Source organism: Phaenicophaeus curvirostris, chromosome 17 (genome assembly GCF_032191515.1).
Source record: "Phaenicophaeus curvirostris isolate KB17595 chromosome 17, BPBGC_Pcur_1.0, whole genome shotgun sequence".
NCBI classification, from domain to species: Eukaryota; Metazoa; Chordata; class Aves; order Cuculiformes; family Cuculidae; genus Phaenicophaeus; species Phaenicophaeus curvirostris.
In genome coordinates, this window is record NC_091408.1 from 9319032 (window position 1) to 9339419 (window position 20388).

Here is a 20388-nt window from a genome sequence, read left to right on the forward strand (position 1 = left end):
TGCTGTTGTGTGGAATATTCTGAGGAACATTGTTACCAGACCTGTTTTTTCTTTTCTATGGTGCGCTGTAGAAACAGCAAAAACGAAGGCAGTGAATTTATATAATATACTAAATGAATGTTTGAAAGTGAAGCTGTAGTGAGACTTTTATTTTCCTCCCACTTTTCCTACTTTATGAAGTTGAAAATAATTGAACTTTTAGAATAACACTGAGGCATCTTTCAGGTCTACAGTATGGTCTTGCTTATTTTGTGTGCAGTTGACTAGCGCTTCCTTCCGCTGGAGCGAAGAGCTCTGCAGCCTGTGCATTGTGTTACGTAGAGCTTTTCCTGTTGATTGTGTTCTAATGGCCTTTGTTTATGCTGTTAAGATGTTTCTTAGGAACCTACATGTTCAGATTTTTCCCGTTTCTTCTTGGAGGCTTGCTAAATGGAGTCATTCCATGATGATTCAGACCAAGTAGAACAATTTACTGGTTTGTACTTGTTATTCTCTGACCAGTCTTAAACATTAAAATACATTGCGGGAACAAATAGTACTTACATACTACAAATCAGAAAGATGCAGCTCATTTTAATTATCTGTCTCTAGTCTCGTGTTCTTACATCACACGGAAAGACATTGTTTGAGTCATGAGGGGTGTCGTTTTGACAAAGTCTGTCAGTCTTTAAAGGATGTCGTAGGGACTTGGGTGGACAGACTGTTTGAGACTGTAGTCAGGACTAACCCAGAGCAGCTGCCTTCTTTTCTTGTCGGTTTAGAGGAAGCAGCAAGTTCATGTTCCCAAACTTAGGTTCGTGTTCAGGAGCATTTACTGCAGTTAGGGTTAACCAGTAGATGGTGCTGATCTCAATCCAAGTTTTATAAAATAATTTATTTTGGGAAAGCTGTGATTTGTGCAGACTGCCTATTTTTCCGGATGGTGAATTTTACTAAGGTTATTTTTGAGCAGAGGTAAATCAAACTGTCATGATGTCTCTAGGAGGCAGCAGACACTGACCCTGTTTCAAATATCTTTCTTCTGAGTTGGTTTCCTAATGGCTTTTGGTTTCTGTCTTTGCATTGATGAAAGAGGTTATTTTTAGAGCTTGACTTTCAAGGATGGGAGCTGGGGTCAATTTTTGTGTTCTCTATCACAGAAGAAGTGCTAGTAAGGGTTATGTGTTGTCAGGAGTGTGTCCAGTGGCTCTCCTGCATGAGAATAATAGCAACAAGGGACTGAGTTATTAGAGAATGTGTTGTGCTAAATCTATAAAGCAGATTATTTTTTGTTTTCCAAATGCTATTGTGCTTACAAGAGGCTGTAAGAAAAGGTGGGTGCTAACCACAGTTTCTTAGATTCTGGGTGAAGCTTTAGTGCTAGCTGGGGTTCTTTATTCTAGAGTCACTTAGGAATGCTCTTGGTCTCATCTTAGGTGTGTGTCTGGAGAAAGCAGAACTCTGTGGGGGGAGGTTTGAAGCATGGAATGGCTTTTCCATGCCTAAGGACTTTGGGATCGTGAGAGAAGCATGTCCTTAAAGGAACATTTTCATCAGAGAGAAGGGAAAGGATTTAAGGAGGGAAGGAAATAAAAAATTACTTCTTGTACAGATTTGGGATCACATCTGTCCCAAAAGGATGGTTGGCAAAACCAGTTTACAGATTAACTTGCTAGATGTTGCTGATCATATGCCTTCTTTCATCTTAGCTGTGGTGTCACAGGTCATTCTTTGATAACTGCTTTCTGGTGAATGCTAACTTTTTTTTTTCCCCTGGCTTATGTGAAGTTGTATTTTGTGGTTTTTGGCAGCTTAGTAATATTGTTAAGTTTTCCCTAATGGGTTTAAATGCAATGACTGTGCTGTTTGCTGTTACAATACAGGATGTGCTATCTACTAAGTAATGATAGCACAGTGGTATAAGCCAGGTGTTTCCCGGAAGTCAGGAGGTACGGGACACTAATGCCAGATTTATAGGGAAAATTAGAGCTGTTAGAGCTAGAAAACTGCACGTAAACTAATTACATTGCCAGAGAAATGTGCAATAGTTGCTTTCCCATTGTTTGTGCTTGGTTTCTGTCCTAATACTTGTGCATCCTTAGTCTTGTTACCTTTCACCAGCTAAGAGGAGAGCAAAATGAACAGGAACATGAGCTGTGGTGTCATTTTTCCACGTATTTGGGTATTAAGATGCTGGTTCTGAAAGACCTGAACAGCACTAAGGTCAAACCTCAATAAATCCCATGTTTTGTCGTTTCATCTTCTGTAGTACGACTTGGAATAGTGCCAATCTTGCTAAGATATAAGCACACATATATGTATATTGTGTTGTGGATTTATTCCTCCTAGATCCAGGAGCTTACTCAAGGTTGGAAAATCAAATTCTCTCTGGGATCTCTTCCATCATTCTTGTTACTTTCTTTCATTATCTTTGTTACGGCCACACTTTGCTGCCAGTCACAGTATTTGCCATTGTTCTCCGTGTTCATTTTCTGGATAAATGATTCCGTTTTTTGTGTTCTCTTGTCTGTTTCCTCCTTAAATTTTTCTCATCAAATTTGCGCTTTCTCAACAACAGAAATACTGTTTTTCAACTTAACCTTCTTTTGCTCAGTTTTTCCCTGAAGTAGTTTGAGATATGTTCATGACACACAGTCATCTGCCTAATCTTATCTTCATCAATGTGTTCATTTCCTTCCCCTGCAGTACTTAATATGAAGTGTCCTTTTATATTAATGTTTTTTGCAGGTGTCTATATGTTCTGGAATATTTTAAAACCACCTTCTTGGTAATGCCTCGGATTTTCACTTCTCTGGTCACTGCCCTTTGTATCTGATTAATCTGTATGATCAAATTTTGTGTTCCTTAACTTCTTTGCAGGGCATATTTTAGATTGCCTTGAACTAAGGAGGAATTATTTTTCTTTGCCAACAGAATAGGATTCTGTAAGGTAACAAAAATAACTTAATAAATCATGTGAAGCTTTCGTGCATGACTTGTAAATGTATTTGTACTTAATTCAAACAGGCTAGAATACCAGAATTTTCATAGGTAACTATAGAAACATAGCTCTAGGGTCAGGGTTGTAAATCAAGAGGATATCCGGGATATGTCATTTGTCAGCTGGTTTAAAAACAAATCCTCACCCCCTACCCCCATTAAAAAAGCAGAAAATCCTCAATCTTCTGTTCTTTTCTGTGTTATCTTGGCACTGAATGCTTTTTTTCTCAGCTTGCACTTGAACTTTGTATCTAGTGGACAGAGTAACACTTGAAAGTAGCTCTAGGAGTAAGCAGACATTTGGCAGTTGCTATGAAAATACATTTTTGCATTATCAAACTACTTTTCCTCAGTAGCAGATACAATGCTAGGAAGTTGAAATTTTGTACCAGAAATGTTCTTAATAAAAGTGTGATTCTCTTCTTTCTGTTCCTATCTTTTAGAAATGTTTTAAAGCTGATCTAAGATGCCTCTCTTTCCTCCCCCTACCCTCACCCCATACCACAGCTTCAAAACGATAATCCAGTACATTGACAACCAGTTTGAAAGATACCTTCATGATGAGAGTGGTCTAAACAGGCGCCACATAATAGACAACAGAGTCCATTGCTGTTTTTACTTCATCTCTCCCTTTGGGCATGGGTAAGAAAAAGGACTTGAGCTCTTCTATTTTAAAGTGTTATATTGTGTTCATTGGTGTGTTCATTATTTGAACTGAAAACTTAACTTCAGTGTTAATTGAGTTACTTCCTACACTGTCAGTTAGCCAGTGCAATTAAAATGGTCTTTAGGGATTAACACTCTCCTCTGTTTTGTCTCCTTCTTGGCATTTAATATTGTTGTGAAGCAGGCAGTATTATGTTGTTTATCACCCAGAAACATAAGAGCTTATAATATCCAATTTATCTTATAGTGACAGTTTTAATTGCAATTCAACCTTTGCACAACCAAGCTGATAAGCAAGTGCTCTGCCTTAGTTTATTCTGGAAATACCATTTATCTAGGTACTTGAAATAAATGTTTTTTAATACATTTGGTCTGTTAAACAAGCAAAGCCTTCTCTTTTTTTCTTCCTTTTTTCCCTTTTGTTGGCAGGCTGAAACCATTAGATGTAGAATTCATGAAGGCTCTGCATGGAAAAGTCAACATTGTCCCTGTGATTGCCAAGGCTGACACGCTGACGCTGAAGGAGAGAGAGAGGCTGAAGAGAAGAGTAGGTCTAACGCTTGAGCCTGATGACAATACAAGCTATACAATGTTAAGGCTAAATATAAAGTAAATTCAAACTGAGGAGGGGTGAATGATACTGACCAAGGACCTAATCTTCAGGAAATGTGAGGTGGGAAATCGTCACTGAAGTCTGATGTGCTTTGCCAGGTACCCTTGTTGAGAATCTGGCCATTTGTGGCTTCATCTGTCTTAGCAAGCAGTGCACCCCAATAGAGCAGGTTTTGAGCTAAATGGTTTGTCGTGAGGGCTCAGATTGTCTGGAAGTGCATGGCGTGTAGCTGTTTCAGACTAGCTCTCATTTAGGCCGGTGGACTGGATGCCCATTGGTGGTGGCAGTGCATTAGATGTGTCCTGAGAGTGTATTAATATGGAATTGCTTGGTTTTCACTACAATTTTTGTAAGTGATATTGGCTTGATGGTTTGTGATGTACGTTTATTGTGGAAGATGGAGGTGAACCCCAGCTTGCGTGTCCTGTGATAAACAGATTAATTTAAAGTCAACCTCTCTTGACCATATTCAGGGCTAGTCTATGTCTAGTGCTTACTAGTTTGAACGAAATCACTTTAACTAACTAGTCCTTCAAACAGTCTTGACTTACATATGTGGACATTGCATTCTTGCATTGGCTAAATATAATGAGATGAGTGGCGCTTAGGCTGCAGTCTGAGGGAGCGGTTAGGAAACAGGTAAAAAAGTCTTCATTCTTTTTGTACTGCTGGCAAAAGTCACTCTGCAAACTGAGTTTATACTCTGTCAGACGTATAATGTGGTTCCAAAGCTTTGAAAGTCTACCTACTGTATATTGTTCTAACTCAAAGCATCTTGGATAACTGAATCTCTAATCAGGAGTAAGAATCAAAATCCTGCTTTGCTGACGCAGCTTGAAGTCTAATTTTTTTTCAGATGTTTCTGCCATTTGGCCATCAATCTAAAGTAAAGTGTTTTTGTTTTGCCGCTTTGGGCTAAGCTGCAAGATCAGTTTGTGGTGCTTGCAAAGGAAACCCAGCTTGGAGTAATTCCTGTTTGATCTTTCTGGAATTCAAAGTTATTTTTTAAAACTCTTGAGTGGGAAGAAATGTGAGGCAGTTTCACAAGCTGTGCCATGCAAGGCTGCTAAGGAAACCTGCTCAAAAGAATGACTTCATGAGAGGGGAACTAATATTTTGACTTTTTTTCCATTTCCCCTGGGAAGGCTAATCTTTAGGAACACAGAATCCTCTGAGGCAAATAAAATTCAGATTTGTAGAAGCAAAATGCTATTTCATTGTTAGGACCATAAAATACAGTTTGCTTTTATTGCGATTCTTTTTCCTCTCAGGAAAGCACTAGGTTTAACAGCTGTAATATATTATTCTAGCACCCCTTGTTGTCGGCTTTCCCGTTATTGTTTCACTTGCATTTTATCTTTAAGATCTCAGCCAGGTTACATGTGTGTTCTTGTTTTCTGCAGCTACTAAAAGACGTTGCGCTGCAGCACTGCCCCACCTAACCCAGCTGTGCATCTTGCCTTGTCGTTCGGTGCCAATTAGTTATCTTTCATTTTGCCAAACAGTAACAACATGCATTGATTTAAATGCAGTTGTGCGAATGTAACTGTTAATTGCTTATTAGCAACACTTATTCCCTGAATTCCTTTTTCTTTTGAGAGTATTGCTCTCTGTGGGTGTTTTATTTGGTGTGCACGCGTGTGTGAGTGCGGGGGATGTTTGCATACCTGGCAGGAAAACATTGTCAGGGGAACAGCTGGAGTTCCTATGTGGTCATTCCTCTGCTAATGGTGTTAGGGATTGTTTTATTTTAAACAGCTGTTTGATAATCAAGCTCTAGCTGGACAAGTGTTATTTATACTGTAGCTGTTAGTTGCTACCACCACCACAGCGGACTGAGGAACCCAGAAATACTATGGGAAGGCTCCTTTGATTTCTATTTGAAGTCCGGCTGTGTTTGTATTCTCAAGTTAATGTCCAGATACAGAGGTAGTAATGATAGCACAAGTCCTTACCTGGACTTTTCTGAATGCTTCTACGATTACCTCACATGCCCTCTGAATTTCCTCAGACTTCGTGTGCTCTTGGGGTGTGTGACTGCAGTAGCACTGCTGCTTGGTTCAGGGGTTGATGTGGCATTACAGTGGTGGCTCGTTAGGGAAAACTAATCTAGGATGTTTGCATGGTTAACCTTTTCCTGCTGAGACTTCCATGATCCTTTTGAGGAGAGTTATTGTGGAATCTCAGCATTCCATGCGCTCTCCTTGTATGACCATGTTTTCTTTAGTGAAAGAAAATCTGTCAGTACATTTGATGGTATCTCTGACTTAACTATTTTTAGTAGTATGGCAGTGGAAGCATTCTTTTCTGTTGTGAAGAACAGTTTGGCTTGTAGCACCTTTTGAAACTGCTAAAGACCTGGAATTATGCTGGCTGCTTATCCCTGCAGTGATTTCATTAGGAAAAGAATGTATAGAGGAATACAGACAGTGTAGATGTGGAATGAAATTAATGCCATGTAAAAAGGTCTTGTAGGACAAACTGATTTGGTAGTGCGTGAGCTCAAAGTGTAAGTAATGGCAATTTCTGTTAATGCTTGCATACTGTAGATGGTAGGTACCATGTGGACTCTTGGTTGTCTTGATATTTCTGCTAATGTTTTTTTTATGCGTTGTCGTACTGCTTAAAGCAGAAAAACATTCTCAGTTTTCTAGATGTGACACACCGGTAAATTGACTGTATGCATTTTTAACTTTGTACCTCTTCAGTGAAGTAAGAACTTATTCTTTCTTTTTTGTAAACTACAGGTTCTGGATGAGATTTCTGAACATGGCATTAGGATTTATCAGCTCCCTGATGCAGATTCTGATGAAGATGAGGAGTTTAAAGAACAAACCAGGGTTTTAAAGGCAAGTTTCACTCCTAATTTATTAATTTGCTGCATTAGTTCTCCAAGCATAGAGTATGCTTAAAGGCACTTTATTCCTTTATAATGAGTTGGAAAGTGAAGTTTTCTTTGGATGTTGTCTCTGAACTATAATCCTTTTTATTCCAGTCTCCGCTTCATCAGAATTCCAAATGTTGTGACTTTCTTTTCTTTTTATCTTTTAAATAAAAGCATTCTTCACCAAGAACTGCGATTTGCAGTCTCTTTTCTGACTCAAAACTTTAAATGTGCAAGTAAAGGGAGAGAATGTGTGTGTTATTATACTAATTAACAACTTTCCTCTTGTTAGAGCAGATAATAAAGGTTTTTCTGAAGTAATTTCCTCTCTGTGCTGTGACATTTGCAAAGGTGCTTGAAGAATGTATCTGAAATCCTCTCTAGCTAATTTAATCTGCTTCTGAAGTATGTTTCTGTTGGCTGTTTTCCATGCATGATGTTATGTCAGGTGACATGTTATGCCCCAACTGTACTTCAACAACAGTTAAGTGTTCCTAAAGCAAAGCATCATTTCCTTTGTGCCTCTGTTAAGACAAACTGATCCTAACAGAACCACAGGTGTTAATAATGAGAGGCTGCACTGCCTAAAACAGGATTTGTTTGGTTTCTGATGTGGAAGGGTTTTAGTAGAGTGCACATGCAAACATTTTTCTTCTTCTTCTCCTGTCTGCTGCTTAAGTCTTGTGCTTTCCTTAAAAAGAACCACAAAAAAACCCCAAAACCCCCAAAAAGCAACCGATCAAAACTCAAAAGGGTGACTTATTTTGCTCTGTCCCAACTAGGCTAGCATTCCCTTTGCTGTGATTGGATCCAATCAACTTATTGAGGTGAAAGGGAAAAAAATCAGAGGCCGTCTTTATCCCTGGGGAGTTGTTGAAGTTGAAAATCCAGAGCACAACGATTTCCTTAAGTTGCGCACGATGCTGGTGTGAGTAATGGTAAAATAATCCCATCTCCTGTGGTGATGTAACTGTTCCAGTGACTATAGAGGGTGAGCTCTCTAATTCAAAACTAGCTCCAACGGCACTACGGAGTGACTTTTTAGCCCTGCGGATTGTTTTGCTGCTGTGATCTTTCTGATCTCTGATTTTAGAACATATTTTCTATATTTTACATGGTCAGACACCTGTGACAGGTTTTATCCCTTACATGAACTGGTTTTATGGCTTTACCTGTAAGTTGAACCTCTCTTAGGTGGGACAAAGAGGCTTTTAAAATGGTGATTGATTAAACCATTAAGAGGATTCTAAAGGCAAACTCTGCTTTCTTGGCCGAATAGGAAATCCTATTTTGAAAATGATACCCTGCCCCGTTGTGATTTGTCTGATCTGGATGTTCAGCCTGTGTAGATGGTTTTCAGTGATTTCTTTAAAGGAAATCTTGCCATTGCTGGAAAATGAATCCTGCTGTTTATTTCGGGTTGCAGTCTCTCCCGGGCAGGGATTGCCCTCTGCTGGTCACTGCTGGCAGCCAGCTTTTCCCTCTGCCTGACAATTTCCAATTGTCAAAAATGTCAGCTGTGATGTGATCCAGTGAGCTCCACCTAGTTCCCAGTTACAAACCATAACTAATAGCACTTAAGAATTTAAAACTGATTTAGGTTCAAGTATCTTTCTGAGCAACAGCCTTCACAAGGTTCTTAATGCTGTGAAGACTGGTATAAACGACTCCTATAAAGTAATTAGTAAACAAGAAGAGAAATAGCATACTTTGTGTCTTTGAAGAATATTGGTGGGAGGACACTTGAGTATGAGTTAAAGACAAATAAAGATGAAAGCTGTGTTCTGGCCAGCTTTGTTGCAGACTTGGCCTGCAAGGATTATTTGTCCAATAAATACATCTGTTATATCAAACAAAAATCAAAGATAAAAGGTTGTTTTTCTTACCTTTGATAAGAGGGACAAACTGTTCAATAGCCCTTTGCATGTTCTAGAACGCACATGCAGGACCTGCAGGAGGTGACCCAAGATTTGCACTATGAGAACTTCCGTTCGGAGAGGCTCAAGCGGACTGGCAAGTAAGCATGTGTGCGCCTTTGGGGTCTGCTGCTTCTGAGTCTCTGTTTTCCACTGTGGCACTGGAGTTGCTCTTCCTCTGAACTAATCCATGGGGGTTACTGAAATTGTATGAAGTACTTTTGAAGAGGGGTAATATCTCGCAAGGTGCCATGCTTACAAACAGCTGTTCTTGGTTTTGTATCCATTCCCTTTTCTGCATGCTTTTAATTTGAATGTGCGTAAAGAAGCAGTGGGCTGTAAGCAAGTGTATTTTATTCAGTGATACCTACTTGGAAAAAGGAAACTCCAATGGGCGCATTTAAATAGGCCCCAGCCTGTGTGACGAGGTGGGGCGTTGCTTCTCTGGTTATTGCAAGACTGCCCTGGTGTCTCTTCTCATACTCCTTCATGTAACACTAGAGAGAGAAGTTTAGACCTAACAGACTTCTATTTGGTAGTGTGGGTGGATTTTGTGAATTCTTTTTTCTCTTGGTAATGTTGCTGTCCTTGACAGTCTTAATGCAAAAAATCTGCATCTGCTTGTGCTGCATCTTTTTTGATAAGGACTTAACTCTTGTTCCTACTTGTCTTGTTCGTTAAGTATTCAGCCAAGCATTTTGGTCTTAAAGAAGGAAGGAAATGGCCTACATAGCTTTCTGATGGTTGGTTTTGTAGGATGTATAGACAGTGGAGGGAGTTTCCTGGTCAGAGTAAATGACAAAAAATACCCATAGCAGTGAAGAAATAGAATTTAAAAAAACAGAGGTTGAATAACAGGAGTCTATGAGGTAAAGATGGCCTTTTGTAAAAGGGAAATGTGAGTTTATGAATGTCTTCGTTTCCCCTGTGAGGAAGCATGTAGGCTTTGTCGTTGTTATATATTAGCTGCAGTATGAACCTTGAATATATTCTTGAAGGCGTCTCTTTCTAAATCTTAAAACATCAATGTATTTCTTTGTTCAATAGGCCTGTTGAAGAAGAAGTGGTAGACAAGGATAGAATCCTCCAGCAGAAAGAGGCTGAGGTAAGAGGGAGCTTCTAAAACTGTTGTCTTTAACATAACATGCCACGCTCTGATTTCAGTGCTCTACGTCAGCTACTGCCTACGCAGTGCAAGATTGGAGCTGTGAAAAATAACGGCCCTAATCTGAACAGACAAGTTACCCATACAGAGTGTTTTGGTTTTTATAGTCTCTTGCGTACTGTGGATGGTAGGTAGTGTGTGGACTCCTAGTTGTAGGCAGGGTGTTTATCGCTTCCAGTTTGCATGGTTGCTGTTTTTTAAGTATTGAAATCAATTGATGTTTGTCAGCTACATATGCTGCTTTGAACACAGTATGTTGAGGTAGTCTGGTGGTCTAATGTCATTTCAGTTGTGCGTGGCTTACTGCAAACACGTCACCAGTAAATTTCTTAGGTCTTGTGACTATGGAGTAGAAAAGTTGGTTGAGTCTTAAAAGATCCCAGGATATAATTCATGTGCATTTTTTTATCTTAATCTTGACTTGCAGGAAAATTCATTATAGTTCTTTTGTACTAATCAACTTATGAATTTGATTTTTTCAGTCCGTGATTTCTTACTCTACTTTCTAACTCTTATGAGGCCTTTCAACTTAACATTTTTATACTAAAGTTCAGCAGATTTGATAGATTTTTTGCCTAGTCTTTAAATTCAAGTAGCACGCTGCTAATGCTTATGACTGCTTCCCCTGTGAAAACTTAAGACTTGCTGCCAGTTGGAAGATAGTGTTTTTTCTGTTTATCTTTTTTTTTTTATCCAATCCAGCTTGGATCCGAGTCCATAAATGGAGGAAAGCATGATTTAAAAGATCAATGCACAGTGATTTGGAGTAAGAAATAAAAAACTACAAGCAGTTTTGTGTGCTTTTGAGGTTAAAGATTCAGACTCCCATACATGGAAATTTTTGAAATATAGTTATTTCGGTCTGTGCATTTTCTTTTTCCTTTATAGCATCCTTATTTATAAATAGCTAACCCTGGTTAGCTACTGGTTAACCCTGACGTGTTGACAGAATTAGCAAAAAACTTTCCTAAAAGGAGATGCAGAAGCAGCTGATTATCACCATAGCTAGTAGCTCATAATACGAGTTGCTGGAGATTAAATCAGCTGCGTTATCACTGCGTAGCTGCATTCCAGCAACATAAGCACACTTGATGGTTGTGCACTTACGAGGGTGGAACTTCTTCAAGTGTTCTGTGCACAAATTAACTGCCTCCCATCTACTGATATGTGTGCGCAACAACAGCAGACTGTCAGCTGATACCCGGGAATAAGAGATGCTTCAAAAATGTTAAGAGCATTCTTTGCAAATGTTTTGTGTGCTTTTTTTTTTTTTTTTTTTTTTTTTTTACTTAATGCTTCCAAGATTCAGGCAGGTGACTTGGAGAATTTGTTATAACTGTTTCTCCTCTTATTTGAACTGTATGACCTGAACATGTCTACTAGTTTAAGTAGAAACATGGGTATCCTTGCAGAACTATTTGTCTTGAGGCTTACATCTGAAAAAATTCTCTTATAGACCTTTCCCCTGGAAACGGTTGATATGGCAGGCGTGTTATTTTGTACTGCTCTATTCTGACTACTCTGGGTGAATGTATGTATATATTTTTACATATGTGTACATGCATAGTTTGTTTGGGGTTTTTTTTTATGTAATATGACTAAAGGGATGAAGTCTTGAATTTCTTGGAGGATAATCTCTGAAATTTTCCTCTGGGACTAATCGTCTCTGAATAACTACTGCTGAAGTTGCAGAGGATTAGGGTAGAACTTCTAAAAACAAATAGATTTTTAACTTCTGCGTTCTATTGTCCAAAAGAGATCAAGAGGCTTTGCTGAATCTTCTGTAGATAAGCCGGTATGAAATCCCTTCATCTCCGTATCATCCCTGAGATTCAGACTGGGAAAAGTCTGGGGAGGAAAGAGGCACAGAGGAAATGGGCTTGCATTCCACGGCCTTCATAGAGAAAACAAATATCAATTTCCCCTCCTGTTTTGCATTCCCATCAGTAATGGTACTTGAAGTTCTATTTACAGTTTTGTGAGGTTTATATAACCTTGGAAGGAATGAATGCTTGGGCCGGTGCCAGGATCATCTTTATCAAGGCATCACTTTTGCTAAATGATCTTTTATTATACCAGAGGATGTGGTCCCCTGTTCAGCAATTTGGACTTGCTAATCTGTCATTTTGGATTTATTGCTGGTTGTGCTTTTTGCTTATTGGCATGTGGTGACTTGTTTTTCTGAGCTGGGAAGTGAAAACAAGAGTAAAGGTATCCACGTTCCTTGCTGTAAATATGCCGTAGTTCAGATTATTTTGATGCTGTAGCATAAATGGGCACAAACTCAGCCTGTAGTGTTAAGCCATATTCTTCCTACTCTGAAAATATCTCATAGTAAAACCCTTTCAAAATTTTGAGAGGCAGAAAAATGTGAAGGCCGTGGTTACACGAAAACAGCAGGGAACAAGCTTCCTCTGGCTGTTCCAGTGAGCTACCCTGAGGCTTTGGGCGAACCCCTCTGCTCCGCTCTCATCAGTGGAGCTGGGCAGCAGTGGGCTGAATACAGTGGAATTAACCGCACGTATAAATCGTTTTATCTTCATTCTGCTTTCTGAATGTGTTTAACCCTTCGGCAGCCAAGAAGACCAGCCCTAGTTTGGTGTGGAGTCAGTGGGGGCCCAGTGCGCAGCAGTGGGGCTGCGGGACCGGGCTCCAGCAGCACCTGGGCAGGGTGGGGCAAGGAACGTGAGCTGCTCACTGCCCAGTTTGCAGGTGTTAGTGTAAGGGTTGTAGTGAAAGACAAGGTGCCAGCTTTTATGTGGCAATACAGCGTGGCTGCTCCTGAGGGCCTGCAGACCTGAGGGAGATACAGCCATCTGTGAAGTTTAATTAGTTTGTGGGCTGTTACTGCCCAGCACAGGGCAGGGGATGCTGCAGCCTTCCTCTGTGCAGTTGTGTAGTCTTGGTCCTGGGAGAATGTTGTGAGAAGGAAACCCTTAAGAAGCAGTTAGCAATGTGAATCCTTTCAGGGATGGAATGAAAACCAACTTTTTTTTCTTTTTTGAGTAATTCCTTTTTTTTTTTTGCTTTTGAGTTGTTCATTGAAGGAACAATGCTCGCTGCCCATGTAGAGCGATGACTGTGGCCCCAGTGACTTCTGCTATTTCTAGTATCAGTGTGTCCCTTGAAGGACACAGGTATCTCAAGGGTAGCCCCTTTTCCAATAGAGCAACTCTTTCAGGAGTAGTTTCCTTGTCTTCAGTTAACAAAACTAGTTGTGTACTTTTGGTATTGGAAGCATTTTTAACAAATAGCAACCATCATAGGAACACCCTGATCCCCTCTAACTTCAGCCCTGTAGTTATGCAGCCGGGTTTGAGCGTGTAATGTTGCTCATGCATTGCCTGGTAAGGATACTGTTACGAAACTGGGAGTTGTGAGTTTGCTTAGAGCTCTTGAGGAGCCAGCAGAACGTGACTATTCTGGATTGTTTGCATAGCAAATGCTTGACAAAACCCAAAGCAAAATGCTAGTGCAGCCTGGGGTCCAGTGAAAAATACAGGTATGCTTGGGTACCTCTTCATTTTTATTTTCTTTAATTTTTGCCAGTGTTCCTTACGAAAAGAAAACTTCAGTGATGAGTTATCTACTGATGACCATAGGACACAACAGTGTGCCTATTTTTTTTTTGACAGGCTTTGTGCCTGAAAGTTTATCTACTGAATTATGCTAAAATAGCTTCAGAAACGTGCTATTATTTATCTAAGGGATGAGACTGACGCTTCACCTGTAGATCTCAAAAACACCACATGAAAATGGAAAAGGAAAACCGTCTTGACTGTCTTCATGTTAGAGCAGAGTAGGTCTCCTAGCACTTTTATCCTACCTTTCATTTGAGCCATATGCAGCATCTGATTTCTGTCATCATGTGGGTATATTTTTATCAACTAAGGTTAAGGAAACATGAGACTTGATGCTGTATTTAAGTCTTAAAATATTACGTTGGCTGTTAGTGGAATGCTGCTTTTGAGTAGTCGCCATAATACATGTGCAGCAGTATCTTTCCCTGTGATTACTGAATGGTTTCTATTTTGGGAATGTTTCATGGCTCAGCTTTGAGTGCCCTTGGGAAAGCTGAAGCAGGCAAGCTTCCAGTAAGCTAGTTCTTTTATTCTGATGGTAAATCTGCGGAGGGGCCGTTCAAAAGACCAGGTGTCTTGCATTTTTACAAGTTTATTTTTTTACAAGTTAATCTGTGAAACTTTTCTTTTCTTGGACCATGGAATCAATGCAACTCTCGCTTCTGATTTTTCCTCCTACCTTAAGAGCATAATAGCGTTATGCTATTATTTTGATCAGAAGCTTTTTGTCTGAAGTGTAACAAAAGGATGTAGATGGTATATAATGGTCCTTACAGACTTAGCTCTACCTCACACTGTTCCTGTGTGAGTCTCCTTTTGGCAGAGTGTCTCTGCTGCAGTCACAGGAGCTGAATTCACCTCCTCTGAGCCCTGTGCTGCTACAGCAAGAGGCTGGAAGCCATCAAGTTCTAGGCAAGCTCTGTTACCACTGGCTGGGCTGCAAGCTCTGCACTTGAGTTTCTTGCCTTTTCCCAAATTTGCATCTGAGGCTAGGCAAGAAAAAGTGAACACTACATACATGTAGTCGGTGATTTACACTGACTCTCTTATATTGAGTCCGACGGAGTAACTTGTGTCACAATTGCTAATGTGATTGAAACGTAGCAGTGCTTTTTCAGTTGAAGTGTTTCTGAGAACCTTATGAGGTTCAACAGGGCCTGCAAGGTCCTGCACCTGGGTCAAGGCAATCCCCAATTTCAGTACATGATGGGAGATGATGTGATTGAGAGCTGCCCTGCAGAGAAGGACTTGAGGGTGCTGGTCCATGAGAAGCTCGACGCGAGCTGGCAGTGTGTGCTCACAGCCCAGAAACCAACCATGTCCTGGGCTGCATCAAAAGAATCGTGGCCAGCAGGTCAAGAGAGGGGATTCTGCCCCTCTATTCCTCCCTTGTGAGACCTCACCTGGAGTACTGTATCCAGTTCTGGAATCCTCAATGTGATAAAGATATGGAGCTGTTGGAGTGGGTCCAGAGGGGTCTACAAGGGCTGGAGCACCTGCTCTATGAGGACAGGCTGAGAGAGTTGGGGTTGTTCAGCCTGAAGAAGAGAAGGCTCCGAGGAGATCTTATAGCGACCTTCCAGTACCTGAAAGGAACCTACAAGAAAGCTGGAGAGGGACTATTCATAAAGGCTTGTAGTGATAGGACGAGAGGGAAGGGGTATAAACTGGAGAAAGGCAGATTTAAAATAGACATTAGGAAGAATTTCTTCACCATGAGACTGGTGAGACACTGGCCCAGGTTGCCCAGGGAAGCTGTGGCTGCTCCATCCCTGGAGGTGTTCAAGGCCAGGTTGGATGGGCCTTGGGTAACCTGATCTAGTGGGAGATGTCCCTGCCCATGGCAGGGGGGCTGGAACTAGGTGATCTTTAAGGTCCCTTCCAACCCAAACTATTCTATGATTCTATGATTCCCCTCCATCCCCTGAAAATACGTGAAAGTAATTCTCTACCTTTTTCCTAAAGGAGAAAAAAGCTGCATATATTGAAAACTACGCACATATTCTTAGAATAATGAAAACTTGCTATGCAACACTCATATTTTATACAGTGTGCATGGAAATTGCAGCCTGTTTCTCTTCCAATTTGTAAGAAGGGACATTTGCAATTGTGTACGTGGGCCTTCTCCACCTGCATCAGGAAGGAAACACCTAGTCATTTGTAAACCAAATTAGAGGTATTTGCATGTATATTTTGAAAAGCTGTATGAGTGTTTTTTATTCTTTCTTAGGAATGCAGTTAAATTAATGCTGGGGTTTTTTTGGATGGGGGTGGGGGTGTGGAGTTATATGTGGCTGGTCTTTTATGAGATGGAAATAACTTATAAGTGTCATAAGAAAATGCCTTTAAGAAAACAGTTATTTCCAGGAAAAGTCATTGTTTAGAAGCAAAAATATTGGTTCTTAATATGTTTAGTCTGTTTTCCCAAATCTTGTAAACATCTTTCTGTTTTGCTTTTGAAGTAGTTTTTAAATTCTGTCCGCAAGTTCAGCTGCTACTGTTGCTAGAAATTTGCAGAGTTATCTAGTTCACTGTAAGATGAATATTCGTACTTGGTATTATGCTTTGAGCGTTTGTATCAGGACAAAGCTGTTTCAGCTTACTCAAGCAGTATATCTCTGTATGCACACAAAGGGCACATTTTCTTTATCAGAGATTAAATGTTAATTCACAGGTCTGCATACACAGCTAGCTTCAAAAGATTGGGATTTTATTGCTTAATTTTCATTATAAGTACTCTTAGAAATCTTTTGTGAAAGTTAGATGTGATGCACTAAAGAATCCGAGATGGAAAAAATTATGTATTGAGTCATGTGAATTAATTAAACATTTCCGTTTTATAAAGAGGCAAATCAGATCTGTATTCTACAGTGGAAGCAAAAGATTTCAAGTTTCCTGGATTTTGGACTCCTCATGAAATTGTTTCAAACACGTGGGTCTTTTTCTCTTGCAGCTGCGCCGCATGCAGGAGATGATTGCACAGATGCAAGCCCAAATGAGGATGAAGCCTGGTGATGATTAAGATGCTTAGCATCTGGATGCATCAGGTATTACTTTTATGACTTGTTTACTCCACTTACCTAAGATCTTTCACAATTATTATTGTTAATTTTGCACTTTGGTGTTGCTCGTACAGTACTTACAGAAAAAAATGAGTGGTGTTCTGGGTAGGCTAGAAAAAAAGATCTATGCAGCTGTTACCTTTCCAGCTTTTTTTAAGACCTGCAAATGCTTATCTTTGCCTTCCATTTGGATCATTTGGCTTTGTTTCTGTTAACAAAAGCTGCTCAGAAAATGAACTTAACTATATATTAACAAAAGTTACGGTGTTTTGGGGCTTGTAGTCACCTGAATTTATAGCAGCTTTTTTTAAAAGAATCAGACAAAATTTTAGGCAGACTGGTTACGTGTGCTGAATACGGACTACCTTGATCTCATAGATGACATATTAAGTGGGATCAGAGTGAGTGAAGAAAAAGAAAATCCTTATAGCAAATACTCAAGCTTTCTTCAGAATGCAGCTCTAGGGGAGTAAGTTTTCTTTTAAATGCAAGAATAAAAAATAGAAGGATATGAGGAGTTGTTGCCTAATACTTCAGTTTAATACTCCAGTTGTGATTGCTGGTCTTCTGGAATGTGAAGCTTGAATAAAATGGATTATATTATCCCTTATGACCTTGTGGCAGCTGCCAACATTCCAAGCCTAAAATAAGGAGATTTTTTTCTTGCCTTTATTTGAACCTTCAGTCTTCCTGTTTATTTAAAAAAAAAAAAAAGAAAAAAACCCCAGAAAAAGTCTCCTAAGGAATGAACTTATTCGCTGGATTCCTGTTTAAGCAGAAGTTGATGGTTTTGCAGGTATATGCACAGTGATCTTTGCGTGAAGTAGTTAAGGGGAAAAAATTAATTGAGACTCAGATTTCTCACTGTCCCAATTCCAAGTCCAGTGGATAGAGGAGTCTTCACGTTATGTCTTCCAACTTCCATACTAAGATCTATTTTCCCAGAGCTGGGAATCTAAACACTGAGAGCGATATTGTGGTTGGCCGTGCAGTGTATGCGATAGCAGCGTCTGACGCAAAGCTCTTGCTTCCTCAGGCGGGAGCTGGTAATTGTGCAGCCTGTGAAATATTTCGGTCTGAACTGAAGGTCCCAGGTTTTCATAATGACTTTGTTCTCATACGGCCAAACTCTGACTGCTTGTGAAAGCAGCCATTTGATGCAGGAAACCTTCTGTAGTGTGAATTATTATTACTCGTTTTTGCAAAGGAGCTCAATCCTTAGTGCAACTTAGGAACTACATTTAACCACGTGGCGTACTTTACACTGGTACTCAGTAAGGAAAAACCACCCTACGTCTCATAGGCTTCTCCAGAGTTGTTGCTTGCAGAGCACAGGATGGCAAGTATTACAGATACATTCAGAGCTCTCTCATCGCTCCCTGGATTTGCTGTGAAATCAGTATCTACGGGCTAATAGGGTGCAGTAGTCACACGAATGGTTAGCCAGTAATGGCACCTGATTTCCTGTGTTTCACACCTTCTGATACTACTGAATATGGTGTTTATAACAAAAACATTGGAGCGTGCTTTGTCCCAGGCTGAATTTGCAGCCATGGATACATAAGTAAACAGAGTTCCGAGAATGCTCAGGTGCATTGAAGTGAAACCTTATTTTGTAGATACTTTACATTGCTAGTCTTGAAAACAGCTTGGACCACTAAATGTCAGCCAAGAGAATTCGCAGATTTAATGTAGCATCCCCATGATCCTGTTGTGATTCAGTTTGAACTAAATCTTAAAGCTAGTTGGTCTGAAATATTGAATGTGAGCAAATTTGAGAAGGGTGTGGATGAGATCTTCATACGTGGAGGTCCTGCTGTTTCTTTGGAATCTGCCAAGCGATATTTCATCAGCTGCTGTGGAAATTGTGTTGTTTGACAGATTGCTTTCAGGCAAGAATTTTGAACTTAATTTTTGTTACCCTTGAGATGTTGATTGATAAGACTTAGTGTAATTTGTTGGCTATAGGCACAGTCAGAACTGAAGTTACACTCTTGCCAAACTGGAGTGTTGCTGTGTGCTCCTGTCAGCATGTTGAAACGAATCTTCACCTAGGACCTTGACTTAGGGAGTTTGCTCTCATGCATGTTTGCAGGCTTTGCAGTTAGGAGTGGTGATTTCAACTTCCAGCATCCCCATCAGATATATTTGCTGCACTTCTCTGAGCTCACTATTTCCAGAGAAATCAGGGAGCTTATAATTAACACAGTACTCTGCAGAACCAAACTGTCCACAAATTTATATATACTTGACGTTAATCTTTTTGTTCTATCACAGCTTATCCTGAGCATCTCCCAGGTTCTAGTTTTACAAGAACTTTGAAGGATCAGCTGTGCTACTGGAAAGCACAGTCTGTCCTACAAATGCTCTTTTTCACCCTCACTTGTCCTTATGCTGAGAAAAATATGTAACCTTATAGATAATTTATGTAAAAATTAATGGTTTTCACTTTTTATATTAGTAAAATACATATTCATTCATTTTGTTCAAAAGTACCTTAGAAATATTTTCCCCTTCACAAAGCTTATGAGAATAAGGGTATTTTTCCAGGAGGAAGGAGCAGTAGAAGAGTGTAAATACCTTCATAGATAAGAGCTGGAAAGTAAGTGGTAGGATAATGAAAAGATGGTAATGTCCAAATATGTGAAACACTCACTTCTGATTTCGGATGGATTTTGGATGTGGAGGAGATTGCTGAATGCTTCTGGAAAGTCTGGCATTGCGTAATGATTAAGAACTGCTGAACTCAAATCCTTGCCAAGAAGTCTGAGGCTGTATTATCATAAAGTGCTACACAGATGCGATGGCTGGAAGGTCTGATTTGCCTGATCCTGTTTAAGTAGGTACATCTTTAAAGGGACTCTTCAAACAGTTTCCTTTTCTTTCAAGGCTGGAGTAAGAGAAGCATAAGGGGAGCGCCAGCGGTGAAGGTTATACGCAGGGAATATGTTCAGAGATTCCAAAGAGGATGGAGAAGCAGGAAGGGGGATGAAAAACAGCACTGGTGGAGGCTGGGTTAGAAATAGGAAAGGAAGGTGGTTTTGGAAAGCCAGTGGCCAGTGTGCCAGCTGCTCCTATTGACAAAAGCCTGTGAGTTCACACGTACTCTGTGAGATGGTGCTCAAGAGCCTTTGAGAGCAGCCTGTCAAAGGTGTGCTCACCTACACTTCTGTCTGTATCTCCTCGTAGCTTCTGTGTACAAACAGTGCATGTGGAGTTGTTTGTAGTGGGCAGTGAGAGCACAGCTGGACACCAGAATACTCTTGGAATAAGCAGGCTCAGCAGTTTTTACCTTAACTTTTTGTATGCTAATCTTACAAGTCCATGTGAAGCATGGTAAAGACTTTAAGACAAGCTTGAATTTTCAGATATTTTGCTTTTTAAAATGCAAAACACTACTGTAAAATGTAGGAGCTTGTTTCTTCTTATATTTGACAGTTCAAAGGAAGCATTGGAGAGGAAGGCGATGGAGGGGTGGAATAAATGACCAAAAATTAGAAGAGATTTAGGTTTTTTTGGATA

At 40.0% G+C, this 20388-nt stretch overlaps 1 protein-coding gene across 5 annotated transcripts in view; it reads left to right on the forward strand.

Annotated features, from left to right (window-relative positions):
- Positions 1-20388, forward strand: part of LOC138728073 (septin-2) — a 35124-nt gene that overhangs the window by 9538 nt on the left and 5198 nt on the right. For all 5 annotated transcript variants that reach the window (XM_069871102.1, XM_069871103.1, XM_069871104.1 and 2 more), the window contains 7 exons: positions 3487-3621; positions 4075-4192; positions 7006-7107; positions 7925-8070; positions 9076-9159; positions 10106-10163; positions 16758-16851. In XM_069871102.1, coding sequence (XP_069727203.1) covers positions 3487-3621; positions 4075-4192; positions 7006-7107; positions 7925-8070; positions 9076-9159; positions 10106-10163; positions 16758-16826 — 712 coding nt within the window. In that variant the 3' untranslated portion in view covers positions 16827-16851. The remainder of the gene's footprint in view (positions 1-3486; positions 3622-4074; positions 4193-7005; positions 7108-7924; positions 8071-9075; positions 9160-10105; positions 10164-16757; positions 16852-20388) is intronic.